The 21,145-nt window shown below is 46.0% G+C and overlaps 1 protein-coding gene across 1 annotated transcript in view; it reads left to right on the forward strand.

The window, feature by feature from the left end:
* Nucleotides 1-21,145, forward strand: part of LOC135912690 (uncharacterized) — a 50,153-nt gene that overhangs the window by 3,286 nt on the left and 25,722 nt on the right. Inside the window, exons 4-7 of the mRNA XM_065445209.2 lie at nt 5,433-5,527; nt 8,107-8,156; nt 10,125-10,215; nt 11,366-11,627. Of these exons, the coding sequence (XP_065301281.1) occupies nt 5,473-5,527; nt 8,107-8,156; nt 10,125-10,215; nt 11,366-11,627 (458 nt within the window). The 5' untranslated portion in view covers nt 5,433-5,472. The remainder of the gene's footprint in view (nt 1-5,432; nt 5,528-8,106; nt 8,157-10,124; nt 10,216-11,365; nt 11,628-21,145) is intronic.

A 21,145-nucleotide genomic window follows, 5' to 3' on the forward strand; every position in this document is an offset into this window, starting at 1 on the left:
CTAAGGAGGTATATCTGCCCAACAGTATGGTCGAGTTAATATACTACGAATAATTAGTCCAATATCAAACTCGTACTTCAATCATTTCTGAACATTGCCTTCCCACAATCAAATGTGAGCGATATATACTTATTGTTTGGCAGTATGCTAATGTCGTCGAATATTCTGATGGCCTGCTTACATGTCGCACAACAGACCGCCGAGGAGATCTGCTTTTTTTTTGCTTCCCTAAATGTTTTCGACGGTCATGACATTGCAAATCAGTCATGAGTGTCTAAATGACCGACGAATGCCAAATAGTGGAACATCTCAATGACGGTTCGTTGCCTGATACTTAAGGCAGCCAATGTATACGACATACGCTATTAAACGTCGGACGTCAGTGGAAAACACGACCACAATTAAGAAACTGCTGTCACGGTCATGCTTTACATAGTGCGACTAACTTGTTCTTTTTTTTTGCAATTTGGGGCGTTGGCTTTCCTGTTGGAGCTCTCGTCGTCGACAACCTAGGAAAACCTCTTGGCGAGGAACGATGTCCCAGGCTCGTAGTGCTTGCATTCGCTCTGTTTTGACCATCTGTGATTTGCCCATAGCCGTCAGTCGTGCTCTGGTCGCTTCGTCCATTGCCGAACCATTCCCTTCTCAACTATCCCGTTGACAAAACCAGCCGGGAACACATCGGCACACGTGAACTGACAACGAGCCGCGAGGATTTTGTGGTTGATTGAGTGGCGGAATGTTGGTGGCACTGGCCTCACGTGGGCTCCTTTTTTTTGCCGTAAATCTCGAGAAACGATGGAGCACGCTTTATCAGAATGTGAAGATATCTGCCCAACGGTCGATTTAGGCACCTCTGGAATCCTTGAAGCCCGTGGGTTCAGCGAGAGCAGGGGGAAAGCAAACATGTCCGCAATAGAGTTTAGTGAGAGGTGACTTGGAAGATTGGAGGAAGAAAATAGGGACACGACACACGACGGAGGCGTACAAAAACAAAGTTTGGTTATGGGAATTCGTGTTTTCTTTTCATTTTCCTTTTTTTCTTTTATAACATAGGTAGCAGATCTGGAAATATAATAAGTACTTTGTGGCGCAACCTACTGCCCCGTTCCAAAGGGGACGCTCATAGTATCCATCCATCCATCCATCCATCCATCCATCCATCCATCCATCCATCCATCCATCCATCCATCCATCCATCCATCCATCCATCCGTCCGTCCGTCCGTCCGTCCGTCCGTCCGTCCGTCCGTCCGTCCGTCCGTCCGTCCGTCCGTCCGTCCGTCCGTCCGTCCGTCCGTCCATCCATCCATCCATCCATCCATCCATCCATCCATCCATCCATCCATCAATCCATCCATCCATCCATCCATCCATCCATCCATCCATCCATCCATCCATCCATCCATCCATCCATCCATCCATCCATCCATCCATCCATCCATCCATCCATTCATCCATCCATCCATCCATCCATCCATCCATCCATCCAGCCATCCATCCATCCAGCCATCCATCCATCCCCCTGCGCTAGCATGGCGCTACAGAAACCGCTGTTCGCGGTTAGAATGATTTTTGGCATGGTCGAAAGTTTTTATACGCCATTTGAACAGTTATTGCAAGACCACCCTGATGACCGTGCATGATATCACTCACTTTGCGTTTTATGTTCCTTTACAGGAGATGATCGGTAAGCGAACGCTTTGTATTTCATCGGGTTTTTTATTCCAATTGGCCACAGAACGCGGTTTGTGTTCTGTACCACATTTACTCCGCGGAAGTATTGAAGCTAGCAACCTGTCAAGATATTTGCCCTTAACATTTATTAAAGAATAGATTATTATCCCGCCAATTGTTCCTCATTACCGAAAGAAGTCTCTATGAAAAGTTAATACATGGAATGCCATCGCATTTGGATCGAAGTATTGGAGAGAAGATATTTAGGAACTAGTACGTGTAGCATAGCGATTCCCACTAAGATCACGTGCCTTTGGCATTGATTATGTTCGTTTCCGAAATTGAAACGGTTAGGCTGCAGTAACGTTTCTAAATATTTCAGTTGTGAGTATCGTACTCTAATTAAGCAGATAAAATATCAGACTATTACGATACCCTCTAATGCGAAACTTGAGCGCAGCTCTATGCGTTTAATGAGTATGCGTGTCATTATTGTGTAGTAGATTATGTGAAATTTGAGCGCAGCTCTATGCGTTTAAGGAGTATGTCAATATTGTGTATCAGGATTATGTGGGCATACGGCTTATATTAGAACTTGATACGGCGGAAGCATGGGAGAGTTGGTGATTAAATATCGACATGTTTGCACAACGCAAAATACGAGGACTAAAGGAAGATAACATCACAGGCGCTGACTTCAACTGTTCTTTATTTGTGAGATCGCCAGAACTATATACATGAGCAACAGTAATGAAAAAGCAACTTTTGCATTAAGCCACACGTGAACGCCTATTTCAACACAGCCAGATATTTGATTTCGTTTTTTGTGAAGGCAATCGATGGCATTCTAATGCAAAGGTCGCCCAGCCGCTGCATCTTGTCAGCCTCTATGATTTCACGTGTAAGCTGTTCTCGGTGTTTGGAAATGATGACACAGTTTTCAAATTCAGGGTCTCAATGACAGTCTCTACAGTGAATGCCGTTGCAAGGTCATCTTGGCATTCACTTTAGAGACTGCTATTGTGACCCTGGATTTCAAAACTGCGCCATACTTTCCTAACACCGAGAATAGCTTACCCATGAAATCAAAGAGGCTGACAAGATACAGCGGCTGGGCGACCTGTGCATCAGCATGTCGTCGATTGCGCTCGCAAAAAAAAAACGAAACCAAGTACCTGGCTGTGATGCAATAGGGGTTGACGTGTGATTTAATGCAAAAGTTTTTTTTATTACTTTTGCTCATGTATATAGTTCTGGCGATTTCGCAAATAGCGATCAGTTGAAGTCAACGCATGTACTGTGTTCTTCTTTCAGTCCTCGTCTTTCACGCTGTGAAAACATGTGGATATTATATTAGAAAGCGTCCCTAGCGCGGACAATCTGTTTTTCGGCATATTGCAAACCGAGCGAGATGTGGTGCAACTGCCTCGCTAATCGGGAGATCGCGAGAGGCAGCGCGTGGGTGACGCGTGGGCGCGATTCACAGCAGCCGCCGCCGCAGACGGACGTCCCCTCATGCAGCGCTATGATTCCATATATGGTGTCTGTGCACGCCACCGCCGCATGCCTTATCGATGGCGTCATCAGGTGAACAGACGAAGGCGCGCTACTCTGGCGCCACCTAGTAGCGGTTGTCGCTGCAGAGCCCGTCTTGCGCGGAACTACGCTTTTCTTCTCACGCTTTACCCACGCCCTCCTCCTCCGCTTTCTTCCTCCCGCTCTCTTCTGTATCGCCGTCTTTCATCTCTGCTGCACTCCGCGTTCGCTCTTTCATCCTTTGCTGTAAGAGTTCGCTCCGTTACTACGACGACGCCGAGGGACGCCGACGCTCAACGCAGGAACGGGCGCCCAAGAGCTGAGCTCTAAAGGTGTTCATCTGAGTTGGTGCACTGATGTACTTAAACTTCATCTGTCTTTAGTTTTTTGAAAGACGCAGCGATCCTAAACGAAATATAACGTATCACAGAACTACTAATTTAAAAAAAAATATTACCCGGTTTTTTCACGCATCTTATGATGCACCTCACCCATTTTCTCAGTTCTGAGAAGAAGGCTGAGGTCTTCATTTGGTTTGTTGGGCTCTTCAGAGGCCTTGTCCGGACAAGGACTTCGCTGAGGATACCCAATTTTTGAAATAAGTTATACCATGTGTTTGGCGCATGATAGCCTAAGTCGCTGATGCGCCATAAAACCCAATACAATACAATACAATACAATACAATACAATACAATACAATACAATACAATACAATACAATACAATACAATACAATATTTTGCAAAGTGCTCCCATGGGCCACAATATTTTCTCGCCTTATGTAAGAAATATTATGCCCGTTCCTGCACCACCGGCGTCGCCAGACCTTACGCACGCAGATACACGGCGCATTGCTAAAATCACAAATGCATTGTTTCTATAGCAATACCGTTAAGTGGGATGCAGTTTGATTTAAACAATAAAAAAAGGATATGTGTAGGAATAGATACCTCAGAAGTATTCCAACATTTCCCACGTGAACTCACGCGAGGTACGTATCCAAAAGGGTTAAGGTTTGTGCACTGGCACGTGGGTTTATACAATACGACAGTTTGAGGCTGTGTTGTTGGTTTTCATCCAATATGAGGAGCAATGCAGACGCTGGAAAAAAAAACCCCGCAGTCTGACCGTTTTTTTTTTTTGGCGAAGTATCAGGCTGTCATTGCAAGCACTGCAACGCCACGCGAGTACGAGAAAAAGAAAATTTATTTTTGCGCAAAGCAAGATTACTCGCGTGATGCACAATAAATCTGAAACACTTGTCGCAGGGAACGTAAGTAAATTACGCAGTCTAGGTACGCCGTAAATATGGTGTCGACCCATATTAAATTACACTCATTGTGAAGGGCTCCGGTAAATCTATTTATCGAAGAAAACGGGTTGGATTTGAGGCTAACTTCAGTACATCTCGTTCACCGTCAAGAGGGAAATCTCTCGCAGTTTTCGTTTCTTTTTTCAAACCAAGCTTGCTTTTTTTTAGCCTTCCTCTCTGGGCTTCAGCTTGGTTCGCTGGCTGGTTTTCTTGCCGGATAGGCTCAGTGGTGAACTCTGTTAAAGAATTACGTGTACAATAACGTAGTGGAAACAGAGCCCTGCGCCTAGCCACCTGATGCGACAAAAAGTTGTATTGCATAGCATAAACTTGCTCCCTAAAGAGTGATTAGCAGACCTCATTACATATATAGGATATTCATCGTAACATATACCTGATTGGCTCCTTCACATACAGAAACGCCTCGCATTGACTTGTCTAATACAGCAGTCGCACTTTCGCTTTCAGTAACCATTGAGATCAGCGGCCATTGAAACACTCGTCTGATCAGTTTTCTTGCGCGAGGTCGCGGGATGGATGGTAATGAGGCTCACCGAATGTAATCTTTCATTTCAATGGGTATTAAATGTGAGAGTTTGACTGCAAACACCGGCCGTGCGATGCAGTGCTGACATCTTTGATTTCTCCGCTGACTGATGTTGCTACCTTGTGTGGACAGCGCTCGACAGGACGACATTCTCGTTTGATTTTTGCTATCACAAATCACAAATAAATAGTTACTTTCTTTTGATTCTAGTAATTTATCTGCTACGCTTAGCGGCCGATCCCAGCTAAAGCTGGGCAAGTGAGGCGTCGGGCAAAAAAGAACGCGCAAAAAGAAAAAGTCATCAATGCAAAATGGTGCCCCTTTCGTCGTGTGTCCTACACTCGTGTTCCACGAATTGCAGGTCGCGCAGCAGCAACTGGCGCATCGTGTGCTGTTTTCTCATGCTTCTCGGGGCCTTGCTGATCATCATTACGGTCTTATTTCTGTCCATAAGAGGTGAGATGTTACATGTCGCATGTACTTAGATGTACTTAGTATGTATAGGAACATGCTTCGGACAGTGCCTCTATATTCGCTGCAGTATAGTGTTTTTTTTTCTGACATGTTTTCACGTGACGAAAAAAGGAAGGGGGAGGGAAATCAGAATGCTTAGTGTCGTTCCTCCAACGTGTACTGAGACCCCCCCTCCCCTTTTCTTTTCGAGCGTCTCTAAAGGAGTTCACGTCCTTAAAAGCCACACTTGGCTATAGAGGACACCGTAATAGCAGAACTCTGCCCAATTATTTTGGCTAGCATTCTTCATGAAAGCTGGGCGTGGCTTTTGTATCGCGAGACATGATAAAAAGAAACGTATTCTGGAAAATCGCATATTAGGTTTCCGTTACCGTGTTCTTATCTGAATGCGAAATGTGCATAATCAAAATCACTCAGAGGTACTCGATTTGTTGCATCAGCTAAGGTGGTGCAATATTTCGCGGAAATCCCGAAAAAAGGGAAGGTTTTTCAAGCCACAGTGTCTGCGGAACTCACATCTCCTGCTTTAAATGTGCCGCTTTAGCAAACTATACTTGCCAAAGCGCAAACTACTTGCACGCTCATGCTCATGCGCTTACCAACAAACGAACTCGGCGAGACTCTCAGCCCTAGCATTGATTGGTTGGCTACACGTATAAGGCACCGCCTTCTGTTGGCTATCTAGCCGGTGATGCAGGGGAGTCTTCTTGTGTCTACGGTACAGTCAAGCTGAAAAACTATAGCAACGCAAAACAATGAAAGACAGGACGCGAGAGCATCGGTGGCCCACACACTTCGTGCTTCGTGCTCTGAAAGAAGAGGCGCAGTATGGTTTAAACGAACAGTGATTCCGGTAACTGTGCTAACGAACAATGGTGCACCCAGCTCCTGGGTTGAAGTAAAGTTCGTTTGGGAGGTTTTATATGAGAGAAGTGTCGTCAGAGGATGACAGCCGTGTGTGCTGTCAATCGCTGTAACAAGCTTCACTTTGCTAGACTCGGGGTACACCTGTACAATTTCACGGTGAGCGGCCTGTTGAAGCTGATATCCCCGATTGCTTTTGGCGCCGCGACCAAAATCGTTAGGCTTGACTCCTCATAATTGTCTAGGTTGCTGATCGCGTTTGTTTTTCATGGCACAGCTCGTGAGGATAAACAGTAGCTCACGTCAATTTAGTATTGTCTCTTAACTTGTGTGACCTGGTAATCTTGGGCGTCTTGAAGTTCTTAAGAAAGCACAGGAAGATGTGAGCTGGCAGAGCTTGCAAGGTAACATTCGCGAATCAGGTTTCTCGCCAAAACCCGGCATGTTTCATCGTAGAGCACACAAAGCCGGACTGCATACGGGAGCACTGTGATAGGCTCTTTTGGTTTGGTGTCATTATTATGGGCCGAGAAGTCCCTTCCGCCGGTCTTGCCCAACGAGCTCTTGAGGTGCTGCTCACATTTACGGACCCAACGCTGTGTCAAGTACACCTACGTTACAACCTGCTACAGATAGAAAAGTGCAGACTAAACCTTTCACTTCAGAGAATTAAGAACAGCAGGGACATGTTTCTGATCGTAACGTTTTCAGTTTCTGTCAGTTGCGAGCACATTTGTGTCTGTGCTGCGGATGAATAAGCGCATAACAAATGTATCATTTCCAAGCGTTTTTGCGTACGCAGGGCTATCCAGTAAAAAAGTACCATGTGCGCCGTACGGTAATTTTATATTCATATTGTCACGTTGTGGGGACAATGAAGAATCAAGGACATGTGAGTTTTAATAGCCATATGATCATATGATTGTATACGTCCATAGCACGTACGGATGCAGGGCATGTCGGGCACACAGGCTGTTCGCAATAGGAAAATGTGGTATGTATTCCATCAAAAAAACATTGTTGTTGCCCGCATATTGCCGACGTGCCTCGACAGAGTACGGAGCCTTCATACAAGCGCTTGAATGTAGGCTTCCCACCCCATAGTGCCATTCTCCGCGCCAAAAGGACACGACGCTTCGAACTGACTACGAAGAGTAGTAGCCATATAAAACATCACGCCTCCGATCCAGTGCATTCGAGTACACGCCACGAGCTTCTGGTTGCGAGATGTTCCCTCAGAAAAGGTCGTCGAGTGTCGCAAAGCCGAGTAAAAAAATTACTTCAGGGGTGGTGCTGCCCCGCACTTTCCTGTCTCGGGAGTGCCAAGTGAAGGACCATTCAACAGGTAAAGTGGTTAGTACCACGATTTTTTTTGCCGATAAATTCTTTCAGGCTTCTTTACTTTGACAAAATGCTTCAAGCGCACCGTTTTCTCCTTCATGACTTTCGTCTTTAAAAGACATCTCGCAGGAAGTGTTTTTTTTTTCATGCTGAGAAAAATGAAACACAGAAGTCTCATTTTTGAGAAGTTTGTCTCACTAATTCATTCGCGACGGTGCGGAAATAAGCAGTTCTAATCGCCGTCTCTATCTAGCCACGGGTACGGATTTCACAGGCTGCAATGAAAAGCTGTTTGCTCTAGTCAGTAGTAATTTGGAGCGTGAGTTATACAAACGTGTTCCTTTCGCATTTGTCAGACAGTGAAATGGATGAAGAAGGTGCACAAGGATCATCTGTAAACGTGTTGGTGAGTTTGGCTTTGATATAACCTTAACCTCAACCTAATGTCCCTTCAAACCTCAACTGCCTTTAAATTACAACATTACCTTTAAATACAGCTGGCAGTTTCGTTCAAATGACCAAGCGTTGAAAGGGATAGCAAGGCATATCTTGGAGAAGCCAGACATCCAGCTGGCTAAGACAGCTGGAGCCTGTCGAAATAAAGCTGAGGCAAAACACCAGTTTGTTGGCTGGAACTCTTAGCTTCGACTCACCGGAACCCGTGAAAGTGAATTTTGAGATCATCATGAACATTTCAAATCTACTTCTAGACCAGCTTTTTTGATAACTACTTGAAGGCGCTTAGAAAAACGGATGTTGATAGGCCAGGCAAAGGGCTAGCTCAGGTTCTTGCAAAGGCTATTTCTACACCAACCCTCTGAATATGTTCTAAATACTCGTTATAGATTATGTAAAAAGTATAATTAGGCCGGGAATTAGCCAACATGTACGTCGTTTTATGCAGTAATTGTTTCACAGAGAACCGTCTGGCCGGGTGAAATTATAGCACAGCAAAAAAAAAATCTTGCAACCGAACACCAAACGACGATAGTGACGCGTCGGTGCCCGTGAGGGAACCCTGTTTACAAAACGCAACAACGAAATGGCCATCACTGAAACTGTTTGCGTAATCTTTAATATGTGAAGAAGTGACTTCGCATAGATGGCCTGAAGATTGCAGTCCATTCTGTTAAGGGTTTTGTCAGTAGTTCGAATGATGAGTGGTACTCTACACTTGGTGTAGTGTGCAAGATACCATGCGCGGATTGGAAATTTTCGTATGTAGATGAGGTTGCAAATCTAAGCAAGTGTTCGAAGCAGCACCAGAATGACGTCAAGAAAGGAAACGCGTCGACAAACGCCTTAGCGGAGGACGTCAAGGACCTGGACGCACAATAATGTGCGCCCATTACGTGTCCAACACGCTTGCGCAATTATTATGGCGTGTTGGTGACAGACCGCAAAGGGTGGGGGGGGGGGGAGGGTTCATCACGGCCTCATATAGACTCGCTCTTCGTGCAGACTACTGACGACACCCTTACCAGAGCTCGCGACTTCGTATTGGCACCTACAGGCCTAGTAGCTGGGCACTTGTGGCTACGAGATGAGCGCAAGCAGGGTTTGGAGAGCACCCATGGTAGCTTCTGAAATATCAGCATCACACCTTTATAGTATAGTAACTTATAGTAATAGTGATCTTACAATCTTATCGTAGTTGCGTAAGCTGAACGACCGTATGTGACTTGCCTGTTGCACTCAATTGAATCGGTCTTCTTACGTGGCCGAACGCCTAATAATCACGCTGATTAAACTCACCACAGCCACGTGTCCTCCCCCATCCCCTTTACCAGCCATTAAAACAAACTTCCTGCATATCAGAAAAAAAAATATGCACATCCAACGCACGCTTCGATATCTACTCGAAGCGAAGCTTGCGGGAAGCGACCAATCAAACGCTCTAAATTTACCCATTTCACTTCCAGGTCATTGGCGTAAGGGAGACTGGCTCGCGGGCAGGTGTTATCGCACACCCGGGCTGCGCAATGTGACAGACGCGGCCATTATCTCAAAGAGCTATAGTTGGTAATTATCTCAAAAAGCTGGCGTTGCCTCGCGGTTCGAAGCTGGACCTGCTGTGCTGGGCTACCGACGTTCGGTCCCACCGTCGGGCACGTTACTCGTTCTTTCTTTTTTAAGCTGTGATCTATTCGGTAAGACAGCAGCAGCACCTAGCAATCGCGGTCAGGAAATTCAGACAGGGTTCGCGAGTAAAGCTTAGCTTAAAAAATAAGAAAGAGAAAAAAAAGGGACAGAGTTCCTTGCTTTTCGGCGCTCTTTGGTCAAATTCGTGACAGTTGTTGGAATCCATATTTATAAGGCAGTTTTAAAGCATCCGCACCGAAGAGACTAAATGTTACCGTTAACCTCTCCATAGGTTGTTCCTAAGGCGCCGGCACCACCTCCGCCACCCGCCGAACCGGGACGAGATATGGGCTCGTCCATTACAAGGGCGACTCGGAAGCCAAGTGAGCCATTCAGACTATATTGTGACGATCGGGAATTCGGTGCTCGGTGATGAGGGCGATTGCTAGCGTTCGTAGAACTGTTTCGACCTTTACGTGGTATCTAAAAAAAGAAAAGAACCGTGGAGCTCCTATTATCTTTCCCATTCCGCCAACTTTTCACGCAGTGTGTATATATACTGCAATTCGACATACCAGTTTGATAGAGACTTGTGGTATGGAGTGTTTCAGGTAGCGTCTGCCAAGCCTTAGAAAATGAAAGTGGGCACTACAAGAATGTGATCAATTCAGCATTGTTCACTGCCCCTTGAGACATCCAAGCAACTTTTGCTATGCGGTTAGCTCTGTAATTAGAAATTATGCAACATATAAGATATTGGCTTAAGCAGAAAATTTTCAAGGGGAAAATGTTAGAAATATTCACTTGGTTCTTTTGCATGATACAATATTTGGCTTAAATAATGACATGTAAAAGCAATACTTTGGGTTGCTCAAGATGATGGTGAATAATAAGTTGGGTATCTTCTAGGCACGGATATTTGCGTTTTTATAAGGCTTGCCACAAGTTATCTAGCCGAAAACCCTATAGTTGGCGTTACAGTGCACGCGGCAACATTGTAAAGCTAAGAGAACACTTCGATTACTTCATTAACAGAATTCAGGCCGGCACTTAACAGAAGACACGCACCCCTTGTGCCGCTCAAAGCGGATGTGATGCGTTCAAAGCGGATATGACGTCAAGCCCAGAATCGCATCTGGAGCACAGGGAGTTGCTGCAATCACACTTATTGGTATTAACATAGACGAAGATGCCTAAATATTCAACCATGTGAAACATACACTATTCTGTCTCTAGCAGCGAGCATCCAGTTCAGATCTGGCTTTGCCAAGTCTGAGTTTGTTCGTCTCATTCAGCATGCTTTGATGTGGCGCGTTTTCCAGTCTTTATATAGAAGACATGATGTTCTTTTCTTTTGCGGTCGTCACTTTTGTTTCCATTTCTCAAGTTCAGAATCTGAAGAATGTTCCGTAGTCCATTCGATATTATAATCCGGCATGTATCGAAAGTTTACAATTGATTTTATTCGATAATTTTGCGGTTGCGAAATGCTTCTTTCTTCTCACGCCAACGCAAATCCCTCGCGCGCCGCAGTACCTCCGACGACGACACCAACGCCAACAACTCCAACAATTTCGAAAACGACGCCAGCCCCTCTGCTGTGCTCGGTGGGGACGCAGACGGCGATTTCTAGGCTGTTCCCACCGGACAAGTCATGCGACATCATCATATACACGCACGTGCGGGTGTTCCAGAAAGCTGTGATCGGGTCCGTCAACGGCATCAGCTACCATGCATTCAGGAACGCCTGCAGCACTTACGTTGACACCTCGTGCGGTTTGTCCTTCGACGTCGGGTGAGTCGCTGACGCACGCGAAGCTTGGACCCCTAGTATCCGACTGAAAGGACTGGTTGGAACTGTAGCAGGGAAAACCGTCGTTATTAATAACGATCGTATACGGACCGCTAACTGCTATGGGTGAAGTGTACACGTCACGGGCGCCAAGTTTTAGACGCCACCTATTGTAGCATTTATAACATAATCGTTTGTTGAAAGTGATCAATTAGCAGATTCCCGAAGCCGTTTGACGCCAGGACAAAGTTTAGGCAAATACCTGTACTAGCCACAATTTGCGTTCTTGCGGAACCACCATGCTTGTGGTACCCGTTCACATTATCACCGAAGTTCCTTCTTCTAATTTTTGTGGGCTATACTCTGTCCGAAACCGGGGTGGACAATGAGACGGACGGACGGACGGACGGACGGACGGACGGACGGACGGACGGACCGACCGACCGACCGACCGACCGACCGACCGACCGACCGACCGACCGACCGACCGACCGACCGACCGACCGACCGACCGACCGACCGACCGACCGACCGACCGACCGACCGACCGACCGACCGACCGACCGACCGACCGACCGACCGACCGACCGACCGACCGACCGACCGACCGACCGACCGACCGACCGACCGACCGACCGACCGACCGACCGACCGACCGACCGACCGACCGACCGACCGACCGACCGACCGACCGACCGACCGACCGACCGACCGACCGACCGACCGACCGACCGACCGACCGACCGACCGACCGACCGACCGACCGACCGACCGACCGACCGACCGACCGACCGACCGACCGACCGACCGACCGACCGACCGACCGACCGACCGACCGACCGACCGACCGACCGACCGACCGACCGACCGACCGACCGACCGACCGACCGACCGACCGACCGACCGACCGACCGACCGACCGACCGACCGACCGACCGACCGACCGACCGACCGACCGACCGACCGACCGACCGACAGACAGACAGACAGACAGACAGACAGACAGACAGACAGACAGACAGACAGACAGACAGACAGACAGACAGACTACTCAATAGAGAGCAACATATCGAGCCGCCGGGCGGGTGGGCGGTGGCGGTCAGGCAGGCTGGAGATGACAGATAACATGAAATAGTTGTTATCAGTGGTTGACAGGCGATAACATTAAGTTGTTAGCGGGTGAAATGCAGTACCTGGAAAAAGGATAAATAAATACTCGTGTCAACATTAAGGCAGCCTACTTCAGCGCAAACAGGGAATTGTTATGGGATATTCTCAAAAACGAAGGCATAGATGATGAGTTCGGGGATGCTGCTGAGGAAGGTATATCGGCATAACCGAGTACAAATGTATGGACAGGCCGAAAACGTAATCAGGTCATACACAATCAACAAAGGCTGGAGGAAGGGTGACCTCTGCCTCTACTGTTATTCATGCTTTATGTAAAGGGCCCAGAAATACGATTGTAAAACGGCGACTTATGATTTGATTTATCCTGCATGCGTAATGGACAATCGGTGCAACAGAAGTTCCCAGGACTTAAGTTAACAGACAACATAGCGGACAATGTAAGACATTTACACACACTTGCGAATAGCTGTGGCAATGCAGTGACAAATCTATGCCTTACGTTTAGCACAGAGATATCGAGAATTATGATCTTTATTCCAGAGACGAGCAATTGCATGGTCTCAATTCAATAGCGACTTATACCCATAGTTAAGCAATTACCTCGGCACATACATTACATACATTACCTCGGCCTATATACAGGGGCACTATGGGCATCGAGAACGGCACGCTCACGCTGGTTCATGTTACAGACCGCATCTCCTGGGCGGTCTGTTCTTGGCTTGTTCATCCAAGCCAACACTCTGGTATCAAGTTATCGCCACTAGATTCTGAATCACAGCGCCGGAAGCCGGTTCTGAAGGAAGCTTGCCTCACCAACTTGGACACAACAGCGCATCGGGAATGGCACGCTCAGGCTCGTTCATGTTACAGGGCGCTATCTCCTGGGCGGTCTGTTCTTGGCATGTTCATCCAAGCCAACACTCTGGTATCAAGTTATCGCAACCAGAGTCTGCATCACAGCGCTGGAAGCCGGTTCTGAACGATGCTTGCCTCACCGACTGGCAATCCGGGCGTGTGACAACTACCGTCGACACATTGTGCGGAAGCCATAAAAGCCAGCCATCGACAGCGCACCTTGGACACGACAGCGCATAGGGAATGGCACGCTCACGCTGGTTAATGCTACAAAGATAAAAATTATCAAGTTTTGCTCAGAAAAACTTGGCGTTACCATGACAGGTCAACAATTCGAGCGCGTGCACTGTTTGGGCAAACATTCGCAAGAAAAGCACAGGCCCATCATAGCAAAGGTCACTTTTTTCAAAGAGCGTATCTTGGCTTCAGCGTCTAAGCTTAAGGGGAAGGTTTAGCTCGGGTGCTCCTATCTAAATACACGCAAAAGGAGAATTCGTTTTTCTCGGCAACCACTACCCCAAATTTGACGAGGTTTGTTGCATATAAAAGAAAAACTCAAGATATAGTGACTGTTGGTTCCGAATTTTTCAATTAGGTTGTAAATATTTTATTAAAAATTTGGCGAAAATCGAAATTTTTCATAAAACGATACTATCAAGTTTACAACTCTGTAACTCAACAAAAATGATAAAACAATCTTGTGAATTGCATCTAATAGTACACCTGAAGCGGACAAACTTGGTATGTTACACATGAATATAAAAAAATTTAGTAATATGGAAATAAAGCTTTTGCAGAACCCTTGTGACCAACGTAACGAATTCACGTAAGATGTAAAATGACGACTGAAATTTGTCCGCTTTGAATGACCTAATGGATGCTGTTAACAGAACCGCGATATCTGTACTTGATGCAGAGCTATTAATTTATAAACTTCATGCGTCTATTATTTTCGAAATTAATAATTTTTAAAAATTCTTTTCACAATATTCAAACCCTAAATCAAGATTCTGCTTCCAACCGTCACTAGAATTTAACTTACTCTCAGGAATGCAACAAATTTCATTAAAATTTATCCAGGGGTAATCTCAAAAAAACGTTTTTGCGTTTTACATGTATATGAATAGGCCACGTGGAAGTTGGGCCCGATCTAAAGCTTCCTCTTGAGCTCATGAAATTCATTTGCGCCAAGATAACCTGTCCGTACTTTCATACTTACTTTATAAGAAGCCTACCGCACCACCAATATGCCGGCTGCTTCTAACTGCACCAAACAAAACTATTAAACCAATAGAAGCAATGGTGACATCATGTTATAATGCGAGTGTTGAGATTTGTAACTTGTGGATGCGGAGTAAGTTGAGAAATCGTGTACATAATTAACTTAGCTACGTTAATGAACTTTTCACTGATTGATCTTACATTGCTAAAGAAAATGAGCAGCTTGGACCCCATCCTCGAGATTATGCAGCCAAGCGAAGAAATTTAGATTAAACATGCTTCTGTAAGAGGCATGCGAACAAAAATTTTCTAAGTAGACGCTCTTGGAAGGTGTAACTAACGCAGATAAAGAACATATGTAAAGTCACAGAACAGCACTTCAAGACGGGACACAAAGGAGGAACCACACACGAACTGCGCTAACAACTTGAAGCGCTGTTCTTTCTGTGATAATGAAGCAACTAGCCCGTCAGTCATTACTTGCAAACCTGTATAGTCAACCTGACGGCACCTAGCCTTTTTTGATGCTGTCATCAATAGTATGGCCCCGTGTGCATGTTCTTTGTGGCCGGCCAGTCCGCTTTCGATTTTATTCACGCTGTTGTTTCGAAGGCAAGCAGTTTAAATTCTAATTGTCAATATAGCAGCAAAAGTGTGCCGCCGAAAGCTTGCTTGGCCGCAGAAGCAATGCATGACGTAATGATCGAGCAGATATAGCGCGTCGCTGGCATCAAGACAATGCGCTGCCGCCGAGGAAAGGAACATAACAAAAGTGAACAGCTTGGTAGCTGCTCACGGAGCCGTGCCGATGGAGACGGTGCCATCGTGACGAAATTTGGGGCGGCGGTATTGACGACTGCGGAATGTATCGTCTTTATTTCTTTGTATATATATATATATATATATATATATATATATATATATATATATATATATATATATATATATATATATATATATATATATATATATAGCCGTCAAGAGGAAGTTCGAACTCGGACCCAACACCGGTGTGGCCTATTCAAATAGATGTAAAACACCGAAACGCTTTTCTCAGATAACCCCTGGACCGATTTTACGGTAGTTTGCTGGATGCTGGATTCTAGACAGAAAGGTAAATTCTGGTGACTTTTGGAAGCGGACTTTTCATTTAGAGCCTGAATGTTGTTAGAAGAGTTTTAGAGATTCGAAAGTGCGAAAAAGATAGAGGTGCGAAGTTTACAAATTATTATCTCCGCATCAAGAATAGATATCACGGTTCTGTAAACGGCATCCATTAGATCGTTCAAAGCGGACAAATTCGATATGTGAATTTATATCTTACATGAATTCGTTCCGTTGTGTACAAGGGTTCTGCAAAAGATGTATCTCCATATTACTAATTCTCTTTGGAGATTCATGTGTAATATATTAATTTTGTCCGCTTTAGATGTGATGTATGATGCAATGCACAGAATTGTGATATTTTTCATTGCCGAAAGACAGAGTTGGAAACTTGATAGTATTGTTTGCCGAAAAGTTGCGATTTTAGCCAATTTTGCAGAAACAAATGATGACCTAAATAAAAAATTCGAAACCAACAGACTCTAGATTTTACGCGTTTCTTTAAAGTGCGACAAACCTTGTCAAATTTGGTGCAGCTGTGGTTGCCGAGAAAAACGAATTCTCCTTTTACATACACTTAGGTAAAATCACCCGAGCTAAAGCTTCCTCTTAAGGACTACTTTCTCCGCTATCTTGTCCGCGTTTAGAACAAAATCTCGAAGATAGTACAATGCCGTCTTGACCCGCGGCGGCGGTGAAGCAGGCGTTAAGCACTCCCCTTACGTGGGCCGTTTCCGAAGATAGTGCAAAAGTGACCCGATCCGCGGTGGTGTTGAAGCAGGTGTTAAGCACTCCCCATACGTGGGCCGATCGCGAAAATAGTGCAATGGCGGGCCGACCCGCGGCGGAGGTGCAGTTCGCCATTAAGGGGCACACATGCACAGTTTTGCTGGTCATCCTTCTTCACAGAGTGGAAGGGCACTCAGATTTGTTTCTTATCCACGTTTGTCCTGCATGCGTCTGCGATGAAAACAAGAAGCAAGTATGCATGGAAAATCTAAGGTGGCGGCGGCCGGTGGTAGCGCCGAAGTTAACATGCCCAGCCCCAGCACGTACTTATACCTCCATTGACATGGCTTTGTGGTAGCGATAGCGACCAAAGCTCTCCTTTTTTTTTGCGCGCTCTAGCGATTGTGAAACTAACGATGTGGTTAGCATGCCCAGCCACTGAATGCGAATTGCAGCAGTTACGAGGGGTGGAATCCCGCTGGGGGTGATTGTGAAGAAAGCTTCCTTTCTCTGTCCGCTCTGGCGATGGTGAAGCTAAAAATGAGGAGGAGACCTGATGGACACAACATTGACCGTCACCATAACATAATGGATGGACGACCTGCGGAAAGGGCAAGGCACATCAAGTTTTTAGCACTTCACTTGTCCTACAGTAAAGCGCTTCAATGGCTAGTATGCCCTCATGGATATGGTCGACCGAACTGCTTCTCACTGCTAACACTGGGCTGATACTAAGAAAATGCTCCGTTCGCAGACAGCTCGCTACACTGAAATTAGCAAAACAATATCAGTTTATAAAAGTGCGTGTGCCAATTATCTGGTGTCCTTCTTGTATTTGTGTAGGGCATAAAGGTCCTGGCAATGAAATGGTAGTATCGACGTTTTTGCTGCAGTTGCACACAAACAAAATTCGTTGAAGTGATCGGACAGCGATTGACCAGCAGAGAAGACCAACCCTCAAATTGAAAAAAAGTCGCTGATTTCAGATCTTCCAATGTACTTTGCGCTTAGCTACCAACTGTAATATTCTTCTTTCTGTGCTCTTATGAAGAGGAAAACTCCACATTACTTGAATATCAACAACAGTGCACAAAAGAGACTGGCTTTGAAGCTGTGACCACGCACCGCGCTTTTGTACATTTAGCCCATACAGTATTGGGGCAACACGTTTGAGCAAAATGATTAGGTTTTCGGTCAAAGCACTGTGACAGGCGGGAAGAAATCGTTGTCATGCTCAGTCGAAACAATACCATCTGAAATCTTATTTACGTACATATCTTTTTGAAATATCACTATAACCGTTTATACATTTGCTTTGTATGAGTTATATACTAGCTTGCCTCGCCAATCTCAAAAATGTATTCTCTTTGCGGGAGGAGGCCTTCGTGAAAAACGACACAACATAACAATAAAACATCCAGCAAGGTTCCTATCCAGATGATTGGCGAAATTGTGCACTGAGAGCGTGTCGCCTAGCGTGCGATTGAAAGTTGAATTATGATCGTTCTAAGCTTGTATTGCGTCTAGTACGAGCGAGTAGTGTTAGCGATGACATTGGTGTGAAAATGGTCAGCTCGGTCTGCGATAAGTTCTTGCGGATCTCCACGTTGAACGTCGCAATCGCCACGATGAGAGCACTCTTGTGACATTATTAGCCCAGTGGGCTGGGAAGGCTCGAGTGGTAGCTCACCTTGAGGGGTATTGGCTAACAATTATTAGTATGCTATGTACTTGTCGATGGTGAAAAAGAAGCAGAAACACCACTGGTGTTGTCCAACTATTCGTAAACAGGCCCCCAAATTTCATTTAGCCCACCCCCAAACATTAATTAGGCCCACCCCCCAAATTTCATTTTGGCACACCCTCAAATTTAAATTAGCCTATACCCAAATTTAAAGTCGGCCGCGCCCGATTTTCATTTCACCGAGCCTTAAACTTCAAGTTGGCCCAATCCCAAATTTCAATTGGGTCACCCCTAATTGTGAAGTTGGTCCACTCACGAATTCCAATATATCGCCCCCGAATTTCGAGTCGACACACCCCACAATTTAGGTTGGCCCACCACAAATCACTCCCAAATTTAGGTTAGCCCACCCCATGTCGCCCCCAATTCAGCTTGGCCCAACCCCATATCAGCCCCATGGCTCGGGTGGCCCGCCCCCATATCACCCCCGAATTTAGATTCTCCCAACCCCATATCATCCCCAAATCCAGGTTGGCCCACCCTCATATTGCCCCCAAATTCCGATTGGCCGACCCCGAGAATGCCACCACATTTAGGTAGGACCAACCCCATATCACCCGCAAATACAGATTGGCTCGCCTCCCCAAACCACCAAATTTAGATTGGCCCATTCCACTACGACCTGCAAATCTAGGTTGGCCCTCCCCCATATCAGCCCCAAACTAACGTTGGCCCACCCCTCGATCACTTCAAATTTAGGATGGCCCACCGCAAATCACCCCCCCCCCAATTAAGGTTAGTCCCCCCATATATCACCCCCAATTCAGCTTTGCCCAGCCGCACATCACCCCCATGGTTAGGGTAGCCCGTCTCCATGCCACCTCCAAATTTAGGTTGACCAACCCCCATATCATCTCCAAATACAGGTAAGCCCACCCCCATATCAGCCCCAAACTTAGCCTGGCCCACCTCTCTATCACCTCAAATTTAGGATGGCCCACCACAAATCACTCCCAAATTTAGGTTAGCCCACCCCATGTCGCCCCCAATTCAGCTTGGCCCAACCCCATATCAGCCCCATGGCTCGGGTGGCCCGCCCCCATATCACCCCCGAATTTAGATTCTCCCAACCCCATATCATCCCCAAATCCAGGCTGGCCCATCCCCCATATTCCCCCAAACTTAGGCTTATCCATCCCTATATCACCTCAAATTTAGATAGGGCCGCCCCCACATCAGCCTCAAATTCAGCTTGGCTCACTACCATTTCACCCCAAATTTAGGTTGGGCCACTCCCATAGCACTACCAAATTCAGCTTGCCCCATCCCTGTATCACGCCCAAATTTATGCTGATGCCACTTCCAATTTCAAGTTGGCCACCCCAACCCTTTTTTATAAATACATTTTGCCATCATCATCATGAAGACCTATGTGTTTATTGGGAAATGCGTCAAGTTTTTTTGGCGTTACAGACGCGATTTCGCACGATTTTGCTACCAAATTCCTGGGGTACTCGCCAAAGAATGCTGTGCATTAAAAGCAAATGCACCGCACGAGGGACGCCATATGTTGGTCCTAAATGCTGACGGCTAGCCAAGCTAGCTTTTCTGTAGAGCGACCGGGGCAGACACAGCACGGGACATTTATTCAAATGGTTTTTTTTACGGCCACACCTACGGATTCGTACCCCTTGGCTGTAGGTAACACCTTAACAGTAGCTATTATTCCAGATGCTGCACGTCTCCTAGTTGGCGCATTTCTTATTTGGATGAATCTTTAGAAATTATTAACGTTCGGCAAGCGACTCAGCCTAGCAGACCCTTGGTTCCAAACGAATGTTGCATAGGAATGGCACTGGCCACCGGGTGGCATTGTGCCCCAGGTGGACCTGATTCACTCGGAGTGTGTGCCATTAAGGACAGCCGAAAGTTGAAGAAAACAGCCTTCCAGAAGAACGCAATAAGAATAGCCATTTTGTTTTCCCAGGTTCCACGCTAGAAAGCACGAAATTTTTTTTTGCATAACACAAAGCCATGCGCAAGCTTCTAGTTATGATGTCTAATGAACAAAATCTTCATAAAAGCGATGACCTAACAAATGAACACGACACTGCTACGTTTTAGGAAGGAAAAATAGAAAACATAATATCTCAAGAGCACCACTGTAAAACCAGAACCGAAAGCAAATCTTGAGTTTCGTGTTTCTGCCATCTGGTAGGAGATAATAAAACTAAGTCCTATGCGGCTTAAAAAAAATTGCGCTGCTGAAAAACGAGAACCGAAAGCAAATCTTGGGTTTTGTGTTTCTGCCATCTAGTGAGAGACTACAAAACTATGTCCTATGCGGCTTAAAATATAAGTGCGAAGCGGGAATCGAATCACGGCCACCGTGACGCGGGGCTAGAGGTGCGCGCGATTCCAGCACTCAGCCACGGCTTCCAAGGCTTCGCCAAGCATTACGCTTATGTTCTTATAGATGCTACGTGAATTTTTACGACAGTGTTACAAAAATCGTTTTTAGGAACAGTGTTACGCCATGTGTGGAGAGTCGAGGTAGGCATCAATCAAAACCTCAGTCTCCGGACTACATACGCTGCACTGGGTATTACGATAGACGCCGTAGTTTTATTACAGACATCGTTCTTGCCTCGAAAATCGAGTACAAATTTTCGTCGTTTCCATAGGCTTCCATTGCTAAATCTTTAACCGCTCTGGGAACAAAATTCTTACTTGCCATAGCATGATCACTGTATTTGGCTGGTGTGGATTGTCTTCCAGAACACGTCTGCCACCT

Source organism: Dermacentor albipictus, chromosome 7 (genome assembly GCF_038994185.2).
Source record: "Dermacentor albipictus isolate Rhodes 1998 colony chromosome 7, USDA_Dalb.pri_finalv2, whole genome shotgun sequence".
In the NCBI taxonomy this organism is placed as follows: Eukaryota; Metazoa; Arthropoda; class Arachnida; order Ixodida; family Ixodidae; genus Dermacentor; species Dermacentor albipictus.